Consider the following 17,233-nt stretch of genomic DNA (forward strand, 5'->3'; position numbering starts at 1 on the left):
ATGCCAGTTCTACAGCAGCACTGGACCCCCCAGCCCCTCCATACACCCTCACTGGCACCCACCAAGCACGGTGGGGACAGCCAGGGATACTCTTAACTCAGAAGGGCAATGCAGGGCAAGGGGTGCAGCATCCTCCGTGGGGTGTGCACCCGTAGACCTGGCGTGGCAGGAGCAGGGCTGTTCCCGTGGGAGCGGACTGCCATGCTAACAAGGCTTCACTAACGAGCTGGCGCTGAGCCCGGGCCTGGGGCCGGCAGAGGGAAGCGAGGGGCCAGGGTTGGGGGAGCTGGGGGGCTCATCCCCACTCCACACTCCATGGGGGTGTTTAGGCTGACTCTGGGGGAACTGGGAGCACCTACTGCCCTGGCACTGAGCACAAGATGCCCCAGCCCCAATTCTACTGCAGTCCTGCTTCCACAGGAGTCTCACTCCCTAGGATACTACTGCCACAGCAGTCATGCTTCCCGGGATCCCTGCTCCCACACACGTCCCTCTCCTCAGGGGTCCTCCTCCCACATGTGGCCCACTCCTCAGGGTCTTGCTCCCACACATGTCCTACTGTCCTGGGGGTCCTGCTCTCACAGGTGTCCTGCTTTCTGAGCCTCATGCTGCCTGGCAGTTCTGTTTCCCCAGGGTCCAACTCCCAGGTGGGTCCTGCTCGCATGGAGGTCCCTGTGCATCCATGGCTGTGTGTCTGTGCTGTCCTGCTGTACATCCATGCTGTCTATCCTGCTGCACATACACGTGCACTAACCCTGCACATCCATGTCTGTATGTCCTTGCTGTCCTTACACACGTCCATGCACACGTGTCCGTCTCTCTGTGCCACCTCAGGACGCTGTGTGCTGGGTGCCAGCCTGCTTGCCAGCTCCTTGCCTGCCCCAGTGACGCCTGAGACCTGGGCACATTCACATCTTTATTCTCTCCACCAGCCTCCCACCCCCACCAGCATCACCCCCATCAATAATTTACACATGTCAGGGGTGGCCATGGGGCAGCTGGGCTGGGGACAGGGACACCAGGACCATGCTGCAGCCAGCAGTTCCCAGGCAGATGGCAAGGGTCCACGACGGTGCCCCCTGCCACTTCTCCATATGATATGTACATTGTACAGAGCTACCCAGAGCAACACAACACATTAAAAAAGATCTACTCTTATGTACAGTATTTATAAAAAGCATCCCAGCCTCCACCACCCAATAAAAAAATACATCTCTTATGTACTTTGTTGCAGGACAGATTCACCCCTGACCCCATGCTGCCCACCCTACAGGGCTGGCCTTCGTGCTGGGAAGGGAGGCAGGGGATGGGAGAGCCACTCTCCAGGTTTTGGCATGGTTTGGGGTGTCCCAGCAGCATGGATGGCTGGCTGGCTGGCTGTCTGGATGGGTGAGGGCTGTGGGGGCCTTGGGTGCTGGCCCAGGGTGAAAGGCAAGCAGGGACAGCTTGGATTGTTGGGGTGCCCAACACTCTGGCATCTGGGTATGTAGACAGGGGATGCCTGTGGAGCTCTGAGCTGGCCCCCAGTAAGCACTGCCCCCAGACCACCCCACATCAGCCCTGTGTCCATCAGGTGGGCCAGGCCCCTGGCACCCAAGCCACGGCATGGGCAGGATGCCAGTGGGCACCAAGACTCTGGCGTGTGTGTCCCCAGAGCAATGCAGCTGGTCCCCAGACATGGCCTAGGGGTCAGCAGGGTTCCATCCACAGGCACCAAAAGCCCGGCAGGCTCAAGACCAGCAGGCTGGGTACCACCAGCCATGGTGGCAGGATCACCTTGCTTACAGGGACTCTGGGGTGCCCCCATGATGCCAGGACAGTGGAGTGGCATCTCTCCAGGGACTGGGGAACAGCACGGGGAGAGGGCAGGTGGCTTGGGCACAGGAGATGTCACAGGTCTGACTGCCCTGCTGGATTCCAGCCCTCAGGGACACTGTTCATCAGGGCTTTCAATGCTGTCTGGGGGGGGGGGGGGCAGAAAAGTGCCCCCAGTCCTCAGTCCCCATGGCAGGCAGTGCCTCACACCCCTGGCAGTGCCTGCTGCTGGTGGCTCTGGGGATGCAGAGGTGAGCTCCACCTGCCAGCCAGCTCCAGGTGAGGTAGGGCAGTGTTATTCTCCCCATTTTACAGATGGGGAAACTGAGGCGCGGAGCAGGGAGGGTACCCACTGGAGTGGCTGGGCGGCGCAGTACCTGCCCCGGGCTCACTGCCCCATCCCGGGCACAGGTTGAGGAGTCCCCATGCCTGCCATGGCTCATGCCCCCCTCCACCACCACAGGTGATGGGCAGAAGTCCCCAGGGAATCCCAGGAGGGCCACAGCACTGGTGCTGAGCCCAGGGCCAGCTCTCCTTGGGGCACCGGTGGGTGGGGGGAGTTGGCGTGGGCACCCGGTGCTGGCTAGTGGCTGCCGCCGCTCTTCCCCCCACCCGTGGCCCAGTCGATGATGATGAAGCTCAAGCTCATGATCATGAAGACCACCCCGAGCAGGGCGAAGCAGGCAGCCTGTGAGGATAGAAAAGGGGCTCAGGGACAGCCTGGGCAATGGGGTTCCCAGCCAGTCTCAGAATCCCTGCCTCTGTCCCTATCCTCGTACTCCCTGCCCATGCTTACCAGTATTTTGGGGGTGGAACGCAGTGGCTCCTTGTCCTTGGGCATGATGCGGATGTAGAAGATGGCAGGGAAGATGAAGATGAGGCAGGGAGCAGAAGTGGCACCTGGAGCAGAGAGGGACAGAGTGGGGAGGGGCCTCCCACATTGTGGCTCAGCCTTGTCAGTCCCATCACCAGGCCAGATCCTGTCCCCCTGATCCCTGCCTTGCCCCCCTCCCAGCCCTGGCAAAGCCTTCCAGGAACCCAGGGACTCGGTGTGCTGGCACTGTCCCCACACCCCTCCCACAGCCAGGGCCTTGGCACAGAGCTGAGCACTGAGCGGGGGAAGGCTGGCTGGGGGGATCAAGAGAAACATGCAGGGGAAAAGCAAGTGCTGGCACTGCACTGCAGGAACCAGCCTGCCAGGACAGGGATGGGATGGGGGATGCAACACACTCTACCTGATCCTGGCACCATGAGAAAAGGAAACTAAGGCACAGGGCAGTCAGTCAAAGCCATGTGCCAGGCAGGAGAGGGGCTGGTGTGCTGCTGCAACACCCCATGCCCAAGGGGGGACAGGAGCAGGGCACTGCCACCCACCAATCAAGCCGAAGATGCCAAGAATGGAGGGGGCAAAGATGACCAGGAGGTTGATGGAGGTCAGCAGGACCACTGCAATGATGATGTGGCGGATCCAGCTGAAGTCTTTCCCCTGGAACAGCATCTGCTGGATGGCCCGGCGCACCTGGGGACACAGACAGGGTGTCACACTCCATCCTTGGAGTCAGGGTCCATCCCATCTTCTGTCACCGCAATCCTGCTGGTCACCATCACTCTTTCCCCTGTCCAAGCCCTCACCCTGATGCCTTGACACTGGTTCCTATCACCCCTTTCTAGCCCTGTCCTCATGGCTCTGAAGGTCCCCATCACCCCTATCTCTGCCCCAGCCCTGTTCTGGCACTGAGCATGTCTCTTTCCCCAATTCCCATCTTCATGTCTGCCTCAGTTTCCCCTCTCAAAGCCCAGTGCTGAAGTCACCTGGCATTCCTGCAGGGCCACTCACCGGGAAGAGGACAATGGGGACAGTGAGGGTGACAGCTGTCAGCACAGCCACCCGTACACACAGGATGAGCACGTCAAAGGGGTCCACTTTGATGTATGTGTGCAGCAGCTCCGATTCCACATGGCCTGCATGGTGGGGATGCCACTGGGTGAGTCCCAGCATCACCACCTCCCTGGCACTGGTGTGCCAGCAGGGCACCCAGCCCCCTCCCCGAGGGCTCACCATAAAACGTGAGGTAGCCAAAGAGGGCAGCCAAGAAGTACATGAGGTACATGACCGTGATGGAGATGTTGGAGATGCACTGCATCTTCTTCTTGGAGGCGCTGTGGGATACAGCGGTCTCAGCACAGCCCCATGGCATCCACTGACACCAAGTGCCCACCCAACAAGGAGGGGTGATGCCAGAGAACCCTGGGGTGTGGAGGGGCTGTGTGGAGAGGGGACTGTGTCCCCTTTTCTGGGCTGCACGATGTGTTGGAGCACCCACCACCAATCAAAAATCCACCCACCCAACCCAGGTCACAACACCCACCTGAAAGGGGTCATACCACCGACTATCCATGTCTCATCAGCCACCTCCCAGGGATGATACCACTCACAACCATCCACCCACCCACCCACCCACCCAGCCCAGGTTATCACAACTACTTCCCAGGGATTGTACCACCCACCACTCATCCCAAGTTCCATCACCCACCTCTCAGATGTCATATCACCACTCATCCCACGTTGCATCACCCACCTCCCACGGGTGATATCACCCACTGCTAACCACCCACCCAGCCACCCAACCTGGGTCATAACACCCACCTCCCAGGGGTCATGCCACCCAACCTGGGGCATGGCACCCATCTCACATCACATCACCCACCTCCCAGGGTGACATCACCCAAGCCAGGTTATAGCATGAATCTCCCAGGGGTGATATCACCCACCACCCACCTGCTCAGCCACCCCAGATTCTATCACCCACCACCCACTCACCCAGCCACCCAGGGTCATATCACCCACCTCCCCACGATGCCCCGGCGCAGGTCCCACACATGGATGGCACTGCCTTTGGGTGGGCGCCGGATGAAGCCCACCCCTCCCCGTGGGTGCCCCCACCCAGGACTCACTCCTTCAGCTCAGTGTAGATGGGCAGGACCTCGGGGTGGCAGACGAAGGCGAAAGCCATGATGGGGATGGTGTACGCTGTCTGTGCAAGAGGAGGACCACTGACTGCTGGGGCCAAGTGTCAGCACCAGGACCACCTGTCTTCATAGGGTGCCTTGGGTAGGGGCTTACCCACAGCCTCAGAGGTCCTTACCTGAGAGTTCAGGGTGAAGAAGTTGGGGGTGCAGGTGTCCTGCTCAGAGGTCTGGAGAACATTCTGGTAGTCACTAGTGCTGACAGAGGTGACGTTGAGGATGCCCGTAAGGTTCTCCTTCTGGTCAGGGAGTGGGCAGGGGATCTGGAACTTCTTGTAGATTACCTGGGGTAGGGGGCACATGAGGATGGTCAGCTATTGATGCCACGAACTCCCAGCATCCACTATGCAAGCACCATGCTTGGCAGGAGGGTGTCCCCGCTGGGACCCCTTTATGGGGCACCCTCTGCCAGTGCTGCCCCACAGTGTTGCTGGTCCCCCTGCCAGTCCCTGCAAGGATGGGCAGCAGGGCAGAGCAGGGCAGTGGCACGTGGAAGGGCCACATGTGTGACTGCCCCCCGGCACCCTGTCCTTCTCCCTTTCCATGACACTCAGTTCCTTCAGCTGAAAATAACCCAGCAGCTTGACAGCACCGCCACAGCGTCTCCGCAGCCTCGAGCACCCGCTGTCCCTGCTGTCGCCGCTGTCCCCACAGCAACCAGCCTGGCTGCATCTCCCAGCAGGAGGGATGCTTGGCACCCCAAGGCACCGGCATGTGCCAGTGGGTGCTCACCGAGATGAGGAAGAAGACCATACAGCTGAGGGAGAAGCCACTGGCGTAACCAAGATAGCCTAAAGAAAAAGGAGAGTGGCCTGTGGGTGCAGGCAGGACCCTTGCACTCTCTATGTGCCCCCTCCATGCCCAGCACCTCCAGGCTGGCACTGTCACCCAGCAGGAGACCCAGAGTGCCAGACACCAGTGCCATGGGATGGCATTGCCCTGACTTACCCAGCTGCTTCATGAGGGCCAGGGGCAGGATAATGGTGACAGAAACCAGGATCACAAGGTAGTTCCCATTCATGTACCAGTCCCTGGAAGAAGAGAGCCTGCTCATCACGCCACTCTGCTGGGGCACAGGTGGCAGAGGCAACTACCACAGGGGCTGTCTGCCATTCTTAGGGTCCCTGAAGCTGGCAAACCTCGGGGGTACTGGTGTCCCCTGAGTCTTGTATCCCTGCTGTGCCAACATCCCTGGGGACCCCTGAGGGCAGCATCCCTGGGAGCCCTGCAGCTGGGGTCCTGCATACCGCCACAGTGGTGCACCACTGAGGACTAGAACTGCTAGTGGAGATGTGGGTATGGGCTGGGGGGACTTATTCCCAACCAGAGCTCTTGTCCCTCACCCCGCAGACTCAGGTTCTGCTCAAGGAGGAAAGCCTGATCCCAAGGGGATGTGAGGAGCAGGGATTGGAAGTTCAGCTCGGTTTAATCTCACCCAGGGGCTTATTCAGCACTGACAGTTATCAAAAATAGTAGTGGCTTAATGATAGTAAATCCCTGCCATGGGCTGCACAGCTGGACCCGGAGCCCCAGCGCCTGTCCAGGGAAGGCACGCAGGCAGCGTGGGCAGGAGGAACTCACGTGGTTTTCTCCTCCAGGTTGAGGAAGGTCTGGATGACCAGAGGCACTTCAGATTTGACGATGTACAGGTAGCTGGACATGGCTGCAGGGCAGAGCGAGGTTGTGCTGTGCTAGTGTGCTCTGGCTCCATCCCCCATTCCCAGCCCCAACTGGTGCCCCCAGCCACACCCTCACCTCCAATGTTCTGCAGTGTGATGGCGATGGCTGCTGCCAGCTTCCCCGGCGTGCCGAAGGCTCGGTAGCCCAGCTGCTCGTAGGCACGAATGCCTGTGGGACCGGGAACAGTGGTGGGGTGAGGGTCAGGATGGGACCCCCTGGCACAGCCCTGCCAAGGACCTTGCACTCACCCACAATGCCTGAGGACTTGAGCAGCAGGTGGATGGAGTAGCTGGAGAGCAGGGCCACTGCTGTCAGGAGGAAGCTGCAGGAGAACAGCACAGTCACCAGTGGGCCACAGCACAGGGCTTGGACACAGCCATGGGGCAAACCCTGCACAGACAGGCTCTGCCTATGGGCAGCTGTCCAGCCCCTCACCAGCCAGGTGCCCATGGGGCAGACAGGCTGTACAGTGTGGAGACCCTGTGATCCATGTCTCCATGCCCAAGGGAGCTGGCACCCACATCCTTTGGGCCGCTTGTGGAAATCTGATCTTGTAGTAAGAAGGCAAACCTTCACCCTCCTCCTCCACATCCCCAGTGGGGCACAGCACCTGGTAGGGCAGGTAGGCTCATGCCAGCAATAGGCATTGCTCTGCCAGTAGGACAGTGGTCCCTGCATCACCCCAAGTCAGAGACTTCTTTCTTGCCTGCACCCATCAATCCCCTTGGAGGACGCCCTCACATCCAGGCCCCCCCAAGCCCCCCATGGCACTCACAGGAAGAGGATGATGCCAGTGTTGGCCATGGCATAGGCCAGCCCCAGGATGCCACTGCCCATGATGGCATTGCTCAGGTTGAAGACAGACATCCCAAAAGACGTCTTCCCTTCGAACTGTTCATGGGACACAACGGGGAGGGGATGCACCAGTCACACTGGGAACTAGCCCCATTCCACCCCCACTACCATGCACACACCATACTCACATCAGTGAAATGTGTTTGCTTCTTCTCAACACCATGGGGCAGGAACTCCTCCATCTCTGCTACACCAGTCTGGTTCTCCTCAAATCTGGCAATGGAGGGAGGGGGATGAAGCCAAAGCAGAGCCAGGGACCATCAGCACTGGCTGGTATGGTAAGGGCAGGGAGAAGCGGGGAGGACTTCCCCAAGTCCCTGGCACTCCCACTTGCCCTGGGGCCCCTACCTGTCACCTGCCAGCGAGGGGACAGCAGAGGAAGTGAGAGTGGCTGCATGCTTCCCATTGGGCACCAGCTCCACCATCTCAGCCTGAAGGGGCATGTCCGTGGTATCCATGGTTGGGAGACAGATGGGCTCGCTGTTGGCTCTCCTCAGGCTCTGCAAGAGGGGGGCAACAGAGGTCCAGCTCTGGACAGGGGCACTGGAGGGGCTGGCCTGAAGTCTCACAAGTCCTGCATCCACCAAGGACACTGGAGTTGGGCTCAGCACCAGCACTGATGGCACTGCACAGACAGCCACCTGGGAATGAGAGGGTCACCCAGCTAGGCATCACTATGGGCTTCTCCATCCTGCCTGCTCAGCACACAATGCCCCGTGGAGTCCTGCCCCAGCTCCAACAGCCACACTGGTGGCCCCTCGCCTGGCTAGCCATCCCGCAGCCCAGCCCACTCCCTTGCCCACACCACGGCACTGCCCAGCCCCAGAGTCCCCATCCATTCCACCTGCCCACCTCAGTTTCCCCTCCTGGAGACAGGCGCCGACAGGCGAGCAAGGGGCGTCTGAGAGGGTGGCTGAGAATGGGGTGGGGAGCTCGGGGACCCCCCAGCCACCACCGTTATGTAAAGTCCGCGGTGCTGCCCGGCGCAAAGGGCTCACCCGCGTCCCGCCGCTGCCGAGGTGCCAAGGCGGGGGGCTTGGGGGCACGTCAGGCTGGACAAACGGAGCAGGAAAGAGGGCGGGGCCGGGAGACAGCTCCTTGGCAGGGGAAGGCGGCCGGGCTGCCGAGCGCGGGATGCCTTGGCACGCCGCACAAAGCCGCCTCTGTGCAAGCCCTGGCCCTCTCCACCCCGCTGGGAAACGGCACAGGGTGGCTTTCTGGGGCAGGTTGGCAGCCGGGGCAGGTTGGCAGCCGGGGCAGGGTCCCGCCACCCCCTGCCGCACCGGAGGGCTGGGGTCCTGTCCGACTGGCGAGGGGGCTCCTTGCTGTGGCTACATAGGACTAAGGGACGATGCCACTATCTGGAGGCGAGAGCTACCTGGGGTGCAGTGCGGTCCCCTACCCCGGGAGGATGCTGCTGCCTCATCACCCCAGTGACTGGGGTCCCTGTGGGGTGAGCAGAGGACATGCTCACTTTTATGTCTGAAGGGGATTGGTGACCCTAATGACCAGGGGAGCCTTCCCACAGCAGACTCAGGTACAGCAGCACTGGCACGCAAGGGAAGGATGACACGGCAGGGTGTGGGTGCCAGTACCTCCGGTCTCCTGAGCTGCTGCCCTGCCTGTCTCTGCCCATCCTGGCCACAAAGGCGACCTGACAGGGTCATCCCAGGCCACACACCAGCTCCTGGCACTGTCAGGTGGGCTGAGCCCCTAATGCTGGCCCAGGGTTGGGGGCACATGTCTGGGCCACTCTGCCTACAGGACCCAGCCAGATGGGGAAACTGAGGCAGAACTCAGGCCAGCAGGGACCAGAAAGGGAAAGCTCAGCCATGTAGGGGACAAGAGGGAAGTGCAGGGCGGGCTCTGGGGGATGATTTATCCCCTCCACTAGGCCTCTGCTTGGGATAGATCCAGGCACGAACAAGGCTGCCAGCACGTTCAAACACCACCGTTAACTCTGTGCCTTCCCATTGCCGTGGGCAGGCATTGCCGAACCCATCACTCCTGGTATGGAATTGAGAGGGGCCACCAGACCCCTGATACCCTATCACCGCCCTAAGTCCCTCAGTGCCACTGAGTCTCCTGTGGTCAGGACTCACCAGATCCCACCGGCGGCAGGCAGGAGCTGCCTGCTGACCTGCCCACTCCCCCGCGGGCGCCAGGAAGGCTGGGCACTCTCCTGTGCAGCCCCTTTCTTCTCTCAGGTTATAATTACACCTCTCTGGGCAGCTCAGGAAATACCAACTTCTTCCCCCAAGCATCTCTCAGAATAGCAAGCAGCAGGACTGGGCTCATTGAGCATGCACCAGGCTTCGTGCTGCCACCCAGACGCTTCCTCCTGCTGGGCAGCCCTGGCACAGCCCTGGCACAGCCCCGGCACAGCCCCGGCACAGCCTCAGCACCACTTGTTGCCACCTCCCTAGCTGGCCCTGGCCTTTGCCCCTCAGCCAGGGTCTCCTGGTGGTGGTGGCCAGGGCACGGGGGGAGATGAAAGGGGAGGGAGCGGAAGACGCTTCGATTGGGCAGCATGTGTCCTGCCTGCCACTGTTTGCCTTGTGATAAGGTTGGGCAGAACAACAAATACAGAGTGGCAGGTGGCCCTGAGAGGGTGGCATGGGTCTCTTTGGGCTGGGGGTGCTGGGTTCACCTATCTCACCGTGTGCCCACCTCAGCTGGGGACCCTCTGCTACAGACAAAGAGCATCTCCCCAAAGGTCAGTTCCCTCAGGGTGCCACCATGCAGTTGGGATGGTGCCGTATTCTTTGCTGCACCGGGCAGCCCATGTGCTGCCTGGCATCATCCCTCTCCTGACCACCAGCCCCAGCACATGCTCGCCCAGCCTGATGGTGTGGGTCTGGCCACATGCATGGGCACAGAACCCCCCCGCTGTGGCACCCAGGGCAACGTTCCTAGGGGTGCTGAGCAAGCTGCATCGATTTACCAGCATGCGCCTCTCCATTGCCTGCCAGCTCTGGGTGACGACAGTGACAGTCCCACTGCAGATAGACCTCCCACCTCTCCCAGGCTATTCCTGCCATCCCACTGCTTAGTGACACCAGGGACATCACCCATCCCACCAACACTACAGCATGGCCAGGCAGCTCAAGCCAGGCCCTGGTGCCGTCCCACAGCTCCCGCAGATGGAACACCAAGATGGATGCGTGCGGCAGCACGTACCCTGCCGCTGGCCACGTCTGCACACCAGGGGAGGCTACGTTTGGTTTCACACGCTGCATCTCAGCCAGCACAGACGCCTGCCCGCCCTCACTGGGACAGGGACGTCCGTGTGTAGGACAGTAGGGCTCCCAGATCCCTGCCCTGACCTGGCAGGCAAGCAGGCTCACCCCGGGCCCCTGCCAGATTTCCCTAGTGATCAGAGCACCATGGTGGGGGTTCTGGTCCTGGAAGGGTCTGCAGTCCTCTGCCTCACACCTCGCTTCCACAAAGACTTTATTTAAAAATCCTAGCTGGGAGCAAAGGATAGGCCAAAGCAGGGGGCTGGGACAGGGGAGGTCTGTTGGCAATGCCAGCAGACAATGTCAGCAACATGATCAGGAGGACAAGTACCACCCTAGGAAAGCCTGGCTCTTGAACTATGCCACTTTCCCTGGTCAAGCCTTGCCACAGCACAGTCCCTACCAGCACACGCTGTGCCAGTGGGAGTATGGCACACATGGGGAAAGGCAGCCAGTGCCTGCCAGCTACCTCCCAGCAGCTTGGGGGGCCATGACCCACTACCTACCCATAGCCCACATCACCTACCTGAGAGCAACCACTGCTCCCAAGCACGAGGAATGAAGGTACCAGGTCTCCCTGGTGGCAGGTGAGTGCTCCTCCAGGCCAGGGACCCACACAGGGCAGAGACCTCCCTCCCCATCTCCTCTCCCTCTGCAGATGAATCCTTGCTAATCCGGCCCATCTGGGGCCGTGGGACTATTCCGGGTGGTAATCCGGCTTTAACGCCAAGCCTGCTGCAGCTGCCGGCCTGCGTGATGGCAGCCAGGTATCCTGCTGCTACCGGTGTGTGCCAGGGGGACAGCAGCCCCCCCGTCCATGCCCGCTTGCCCAGGTGGCCGTTCGGGTTTCAACAGAGCTGGGCACACAGGTCTCATGTTCCCTGGGGCTGTGTTGATGTCAGAGCCCTCCCAGAGAGATGGACAGTATGGGCAAGTGGGCAGAGATGCCACTTTTGTCTCCCCGCTGCCATCAGCCCCAGCCCCGGGATTACCCTCAGCACCACTACTAAGCATGGTGTGACCCTCAGCCCGGAGTCCTTGGTCAGCCTCTGGCACTGCTGTGGGCACAGGGGTGTGTAGGCACATAAGCAACAGTACAGACCTTGGGGGTCCCTGGGCAATGCCTCCCCAGGCAAGTTGACCCCAGCAGGGCACACAGTGGAGAACCCCCAGCCCCTGCCCCCTCACAGAGAACTCCCAGGGGCAGCCCTGGAAGCAAGGGCTGCCCTTCTCCTGAAGCACTCACAACCTGTCTTCCTAAAAGTAGCACCCCAAATCCAGTTTTAACCTATGGCACTCCCCTTCTCCATCTCCCAGCCAAGCAAAGGCAATGCCATGGTCTCACCTCCTCCAGGGGAAGTGGCCACCAAAGGGGAAAATCCAGCCATTCAGGGCATGGCCATGCACCCCACCTTTGGAGCAAGGGCTCGGGGGGGCACCCCCATAGGCACAGAGACCTCAGCAACTATGAGGAGGGACAACTGGAGACAACCTGCTCAGTGTATAACTGGAAAGCCCCCCTGGGTAACTCTGCTGTAGTCCCTCCCCAAACAGATCTTTTGAGACGGCCCCACCAGAGACCCTCAGCAGAAGATAACCCCACCAGCCAGCTATGTCAGCCAGCCCCACTCATGTTCCCAGCACAAGCTGGGCAGAGTGGGCACAGCTCCTGGGCTTGCCTCATCCCAGGGCTACCTGGGTTTTCAGCCCCAAATACCAGACCATGGCTCCAGCAATGCTCCCAGTGCTCCAGCCAGGGCAGAATTGGTAGCAGCAAGAAGGAGCAAGCAGCTCAGGAAGGTGCTCTCCTGGTTAGCAGGGCTCCAGCAGCAGCAATACCCACCTGGGCAGTTCTGGGCTGTCTCTGCCTCACCATGAGGACAGCAGTGCCCATCCAGGGTCTTCCTTGTAAGAGTACAAGTGGCACCCATGTCCCATGGGACAGCTCTGTCTAAGCTTGGGAATGTGCCTGCTGGCAGAATGTGCAATAGCTGAGCTGGCCTGTGGCCACTGTCCCAAAGCAACAGACATGCTGGGGTCTGGGGCACATCAGGGAGGGAAAGGACACTGCGGGGAAGAAGATGGTAGAGTCAAACATCATGGGGGGACCATGGGATGGGTTTTCCAGCACCAACCACAGCATCCTCTGCCAGGCACACACACCAGGATGGGGCCGTGGCGCAGGTATCAGCCACCATCATCTCTCCACATCTTGCCACATCCACTACTGAGGCAATCTGGGAAGACCAGTGGGAAGGTGAGGCCAGGCAAGGGTAGCAGTGTTCAGCACTGGGACAGTCCAGGCAGCTGCTGACAGAGACTGGCTTGAGACTGTGTGATACAAGGTTAAGCAGCAGAGGCAGCAGGCAGCATAGGCACTGGCAAACGGTGGGCACAGTATGAGGCCGGTGGGCACAGTATGAGGCCCCAGCTCTGGGGAAGGCTGGGTGAGACGCCAGCTTGAGCCTAAAAATCTCCAGCAGTTCTAGCTTTAAACACTGTCTGTCAGGAGTGCAGGGTCACCCAGGGAAGATGGTGGCACAGATGGTGGCTCTGCAGGGACAACAGGCAGGTAATGCCTGTAAAAGAAAACTTCAGGTTTTCTATTGCACCTCTGGAGATTCATTTTGCCTTGAAAGCAAGATGCTTTCCAGGAGCTCCCACTCCCCAAAACACACCTGTCCCTGGCAGGATGACACCGAGCTGTCAATGGCAAAATATCCAAGCTGCCATTTGCAATCCCAAAGCTTCAGGCAGCACTGGGGACACCAGGAGGGACTGGCCTCAGCCACAGAACCATGTACCCCCAGCACAGCCCCCTGTCCTAAGCAGGGGCCATGATGTGCCCAAAATGCATGGCACCCCCATTGCCCCGGCTGTGCTGCTCTTGCCATTGGTTCACTCTGCCAGCCTGACATCTGCTCTGTGGGGACAGCAGAACTAGGTGGCTGTGTCTCACTGGCATGGGGAACCCTGTTGGCCCTGGACCTGCGTCAGTGGCTGGGGAGGCACAAGCCAGCCGAGACCCACATGGTGAGGAGAGCTGGGGACATGGAGGGCCCATCCTGTCCCCAACCTGCCTCTGTTTTCTCAAGGCTTCACTTCCAAAGGAGCCCGTGGGATCCCGCTCCTTCCCTCTGTCCACATGTGCCAAGGAAAATAGGCTCCGCCGGTGCCTGTTTGTTTGCCGTGGCTGCAACCCTGGCGTGTGATTACAGCTGCAGCACGGCCGGGTGCTGTGGGGCCCTTTGCGCCTCAGTCAGGGTCCCCCGCAGTGCCGACACCCTCCACACCACCCGCGGGTGGGCTGGGGTGTCCCATCGCCTGCCAGCATCCCTGACCACCAGAGCCAGAGGACACCAGTGCTCAGTTCTGGGTAACAGGGCAGAGTCACGAAGCTTAGAGGGCTTTCTCTGGGGTACCCAAATGAAGCCACAGGGTGGCCAGCAGCAGGGACCAGGCAGGTCTAGTGGCTCACCTTGGGCCTGATCCAAACACCAGCGGAAAATTCCCCATCTCCTCCGTGGCTGCTCAGCACCGCCATGCCATCCACAGCCAGCCAGGGCTCTGCTTTCCCTTCATCCCACCTGTTGGAGACTTGCCAGGTCCTCTGTCTCACCCATGCCACCACAGAGCTAGCCCAGCTTGGGGATCTCAAGTCCAGCAGCCACCTGTTGTGCCTCAGTTTCCCTTGGGGAAGATTTCTTTCTGGCAGGACATTCACAGCTGCCCTAGCAAAGCAGGCCACCATGCTGCCTGGCACGGGACACGCGTGGCCAGCAGGAACGCAATGTGCTGCCTGGCTTTCCACGCCGCTGTCCCGGGCAGACAGGGTCTATAAATACCACAGCCTGTGGAATCACCGCACGCAGGACCCAGCCAGCCCCAGTAGTGCCCATGACGGCTGGCATCACTCTCCCTGCCCGTGCCCCCCGCTCCGGCACCCCGACACCCTGACACCTGATCCCGGCCACAGCCGCTTCCAGCCTTCAGAAACATATGTCATTCCCACGGGCGATTAAAAATTAAAACAGAATAAAAGGAAAGTAAAGTGAGTTTAGGGGCTGTTGTCACTATTAGTACCAGCAGAGTAGGCGGCCATGCCGAAACCCCCAGCACCGCGATCCGGGCAGAGGCTGTGCCAGAGCGTTGAAGCACCCAGGCGTCACGGCAGGGCTCTGCCTCCCCCTGCCCTCGCGGGATCTGTCACCCACCCGTGGGAAGGTGCCAGCCGCTGGGGAGGGAAGTGGCAGGAGGACAGCAAAGCAAACAGTCCCGGGGCGCTGCCACCTTCAGGGCTGCCGAGCCCCAGAGTCTTCCCCGTGCTGCTCGGCGCCGGGAGGAGGAGGAGGTGGAGGAGGAGGGAGAGCCGGGCTGCGGGAGGAAAGCGGTGCCGGCGAAGAGAGATGGGTCGGGGACAGTTGCGTGGGGCGCGGAGGAGAACACGAAGAGGTGAGTCCAAGCGGGAGTCCAAGCGGCCGGCAGCCTCTTGCGACGGAGCTTCCCGCAGGAGCTTCCCGCAGGACAAGAGAGCCCGGGGGTGCGAGCACCGGGGAAGACCGGAGGGACCTACCTGCCCCCTCTCCGCGGTGCCTCTCCTGCGGGCTGGGGCGAGCAGCCCGCGGTGGCCAGTGCCGTGGATTAGAGACTATCCTGCGACCGTAATCCCGGCGGAGCCGGAGATTAAACCGGAGCCGGGCCCGCCCCCAGCGAGGCGGCTCCCAATCTGCGCTCCGCTGGGACAGCGTCAGGGGCAGCGCCAGAGAGGAACCGCTCGCGGGGGGAGCCCGCACCGCCCTGCCCCTGCCCTGCCCCGGCGGGAGCACTGCCCCTCGGGCATCGCCGCCCACCAGGCATGGCCACCCCACGGGACACTGGTGCCTCACCAAGCATGGCCGACTGCCGGGCATTACCCCCTCACTGGGCATCAACCTCGCCACGGGGCATCACCTCCATCATCGGGCATCAGTATCCCACTGGACATCACCCTCCCGCACCAGGCACACACCCGCAACCAGGCATCATCTCCCACTGGGCATCAGCGTCTCACCAGGCAGCACTGCCCCACCTGGAACTGGTACCTCACCGAGCATCCCCATCCCAGCACACATGGCCACCCCACTTGGTATCCCTTGGCGCCCCTCCAGGCATGATCACTCCATCGGGCATCCCTACCCAGAACAGACAGGGCTGCTGCTAGAGGCCAGCAGCTGCTCCCAAAGCAATAGGCTGGAGCAGTCACTCTAATCTAACCTGAATGGGTAATGCCAACATGTGCTAAGTGTGGCCATTGGGGTTTCTCCCATTTTAGGAAGGGGCAGGGTCACCCCGCAGGGGCAAGGCCACCCAACAGCAACCCCTCCAGCCAGACCCTGGCTTGGGAAATGCAAGCTCCCTGACGTGAAGTCAACCCAGCTGGCTGCCTGGCTAAGGTTGCCCACTGCCCCCACAGTGCCTGTTCCAGCACCCCAGCACACTGGAAGCAAACAATCCATGTGTGAACATCCCAACATGATGCAGAGTGAGTGGGACAGTCTGATCTCCTCCTTTAGTCTCCATCAAATTTCCCCACTTGAGCTGAAACACCTCTTTTTTCATGGAGACATAATGTTGGGGTCTATCCCCATAAAAGTACCCTTAAGAGGAAATTTCTTCTCCCAAGTGCATCCCATATGCTTCAGGGAGAGCCAGGAGCTCATGGTCCGTCACCAGCCATGTCTCCAAAGATTCTTTGTCCCTTTCCAAGGGCTGTCACCCCTAAGCTACCCCCTGTTCATCTGCCCTTCCTGGCTTTTACTTCAGAGCAAAATCTTGAAGGGTCCATGCTTGGGGGTCCACCCACCTCCCTGTGCTGAGCCATGAGCCCTGCCCAGCCACTGCTCATTGATAGGATGGCTCCACTCACTGCTGGAAGGTTTTATTTGTGTTATGCATATCTTTCCTAAATCCTTGCGAAGCCTCAGGCTGCCTGGGATGGAAATGGCTTTGTCAGCCAGCAGCAAGCATTGCCATCGAGATAAGAGGCAGAAAATGTCCCCTCGCAGCAGTGGCACCCTCTCACCTGGACATCGAGGGATGTTAAATATTCAGTGGCAGCTGTGCCCTCCTGCTCCCGGCAATCCTGTGGCTCCTGTTACTGCCGCTCTCCTTTGGCTGGATACATACACCCATTAACTAATTTCTAATAACAGCAGCATGCGTAAGTGCTGAACCAGCACTGGCTGGCATGCAGGGGGACTGGAGACAGCCAGGTTTGGCAGTGTGACGGGGAGTCAGAGGCACACAGAGGATGGGCATGGCTGGCCTCAAGCCATCAGCTTAACCCTTCCCCTGCCCTGTAACTGCAGGAGCAGCCACGTGGCACTGGCACAGAGAAGTCCTGGGACTGGCAGTAACACCTCACCGGGGTTGTAAAGGGAGGCCAAGAGCTTCCGCCCCATGAGCAAACACAGCACAGGCTCTGGGAACAGGGAAAGGCAGTGTGGCCCCATGGCATGGGGTGCAGTGCCTGCCGTGAGGTGGACATGTTGGAGGACCGGGCTGGGGGCAGTGGCATGGAGACTGTCCACTCCTTCCCAGCCTCCAAACGTCCTTCCCCTTCTACTGTTGGCACAAAT

The 17,233-nt window shown here is 60.4% G+C and overlaps 1 protein-coding gene across 2 annotated transcripts; it reads right to left on the reverse strand.

Moving 5' to 3' along the window:
- Positions 1 to 1,150: 1,150 nt before the first annotated feature.
- Positions 1,151 to 16,787, reverse strand: SLC38A3 (solute carrier family 38 member 3). 2 transcript variants are annotated; one of them, XM_071550714.1, is made up of 16 exons: positions 16,678 to 16,787; positions 7,726 to 7,877; positions 7,506 to 7,590; positions 7,298 to 7,413; positions 6,771 to 6,844; positions 6,598 to 6,690; positions 6,424 to 6,505; positions 5,791 to 5,873; positions 5,575 to 5,633; positions 4,962 to 5,126; positions 4,771 to 4,850; positions 3,875 to 3,975; positions 3,653 to 3,777; positions 3,190 to 3,334; positions 2,612 to 2,715; positions 1,151 to 2,503 (listed from the first exon to the last, which is right to left on the reverse strand). In XM_071550714.1, exons 2-16 carry the CDS (start codon positions 7,833 to 7,835, stop codon positions 2,399 to 2,401), a joined length of 1,527 nt encoding a protein of 508 aa, XP_071406815.1. In that variant the 5' UTR covers positions 7,836 to 7,877; positions 16,678 to 16,787; the 3' UTR covers positions 1,151 to 2,398. The 2 variants fall into 2 exon arrangements, with proteins under 2 accessions (XP_071406815.1, XP_071406814.1); XM_071550713.1 differs by lacking the exon at positions 16,678 to 16,787 and adding an exon at positions 15,190 to 15,325.
- Positions 16,788 to 17,233: the final 446 nt, after the last annotated feature.

This window comes from Pithys albifrons, chromosome 3 (assembly GCF_047495875.1).
Source record: "Pithys albifrons albifrons isolate INPA30051 chromosome 3, PitAlb_v1, whole genome shotgun sequence".
In the NCBI taxonomy this organism is placed as follows: Eukaryota; Metazoa; Chordata; class Aves; order Passeriformes; family Thamnophilidae; genus Pithys; species Pithys albifrons.

Bases quoted from the DNA above. Each gene is read 5' to 3' on its own strand.
- SLC38A3 (XM_071550714.1), bottom strand. From the start codon at position 7,835: ATGGATACCACGGACATGCCCCTTCAGGCTGAGATGGTGGAGCTGGTG. The intron at 3,976-4,770 runs GTGAGTCCTGGG...TGTATCCCACAG, and splicing joins ATCTACACTGAGCTGAAGGA to CGCCTCCAAGAAGAAGATGC. The intron at 2,504-2,611 runs GTAAGCATGGGC...CTATCCTCACAG, and splicing joins GTTCCACCCCCAAAATACTG to GCTGCCTGCTTCGCCCTGCT.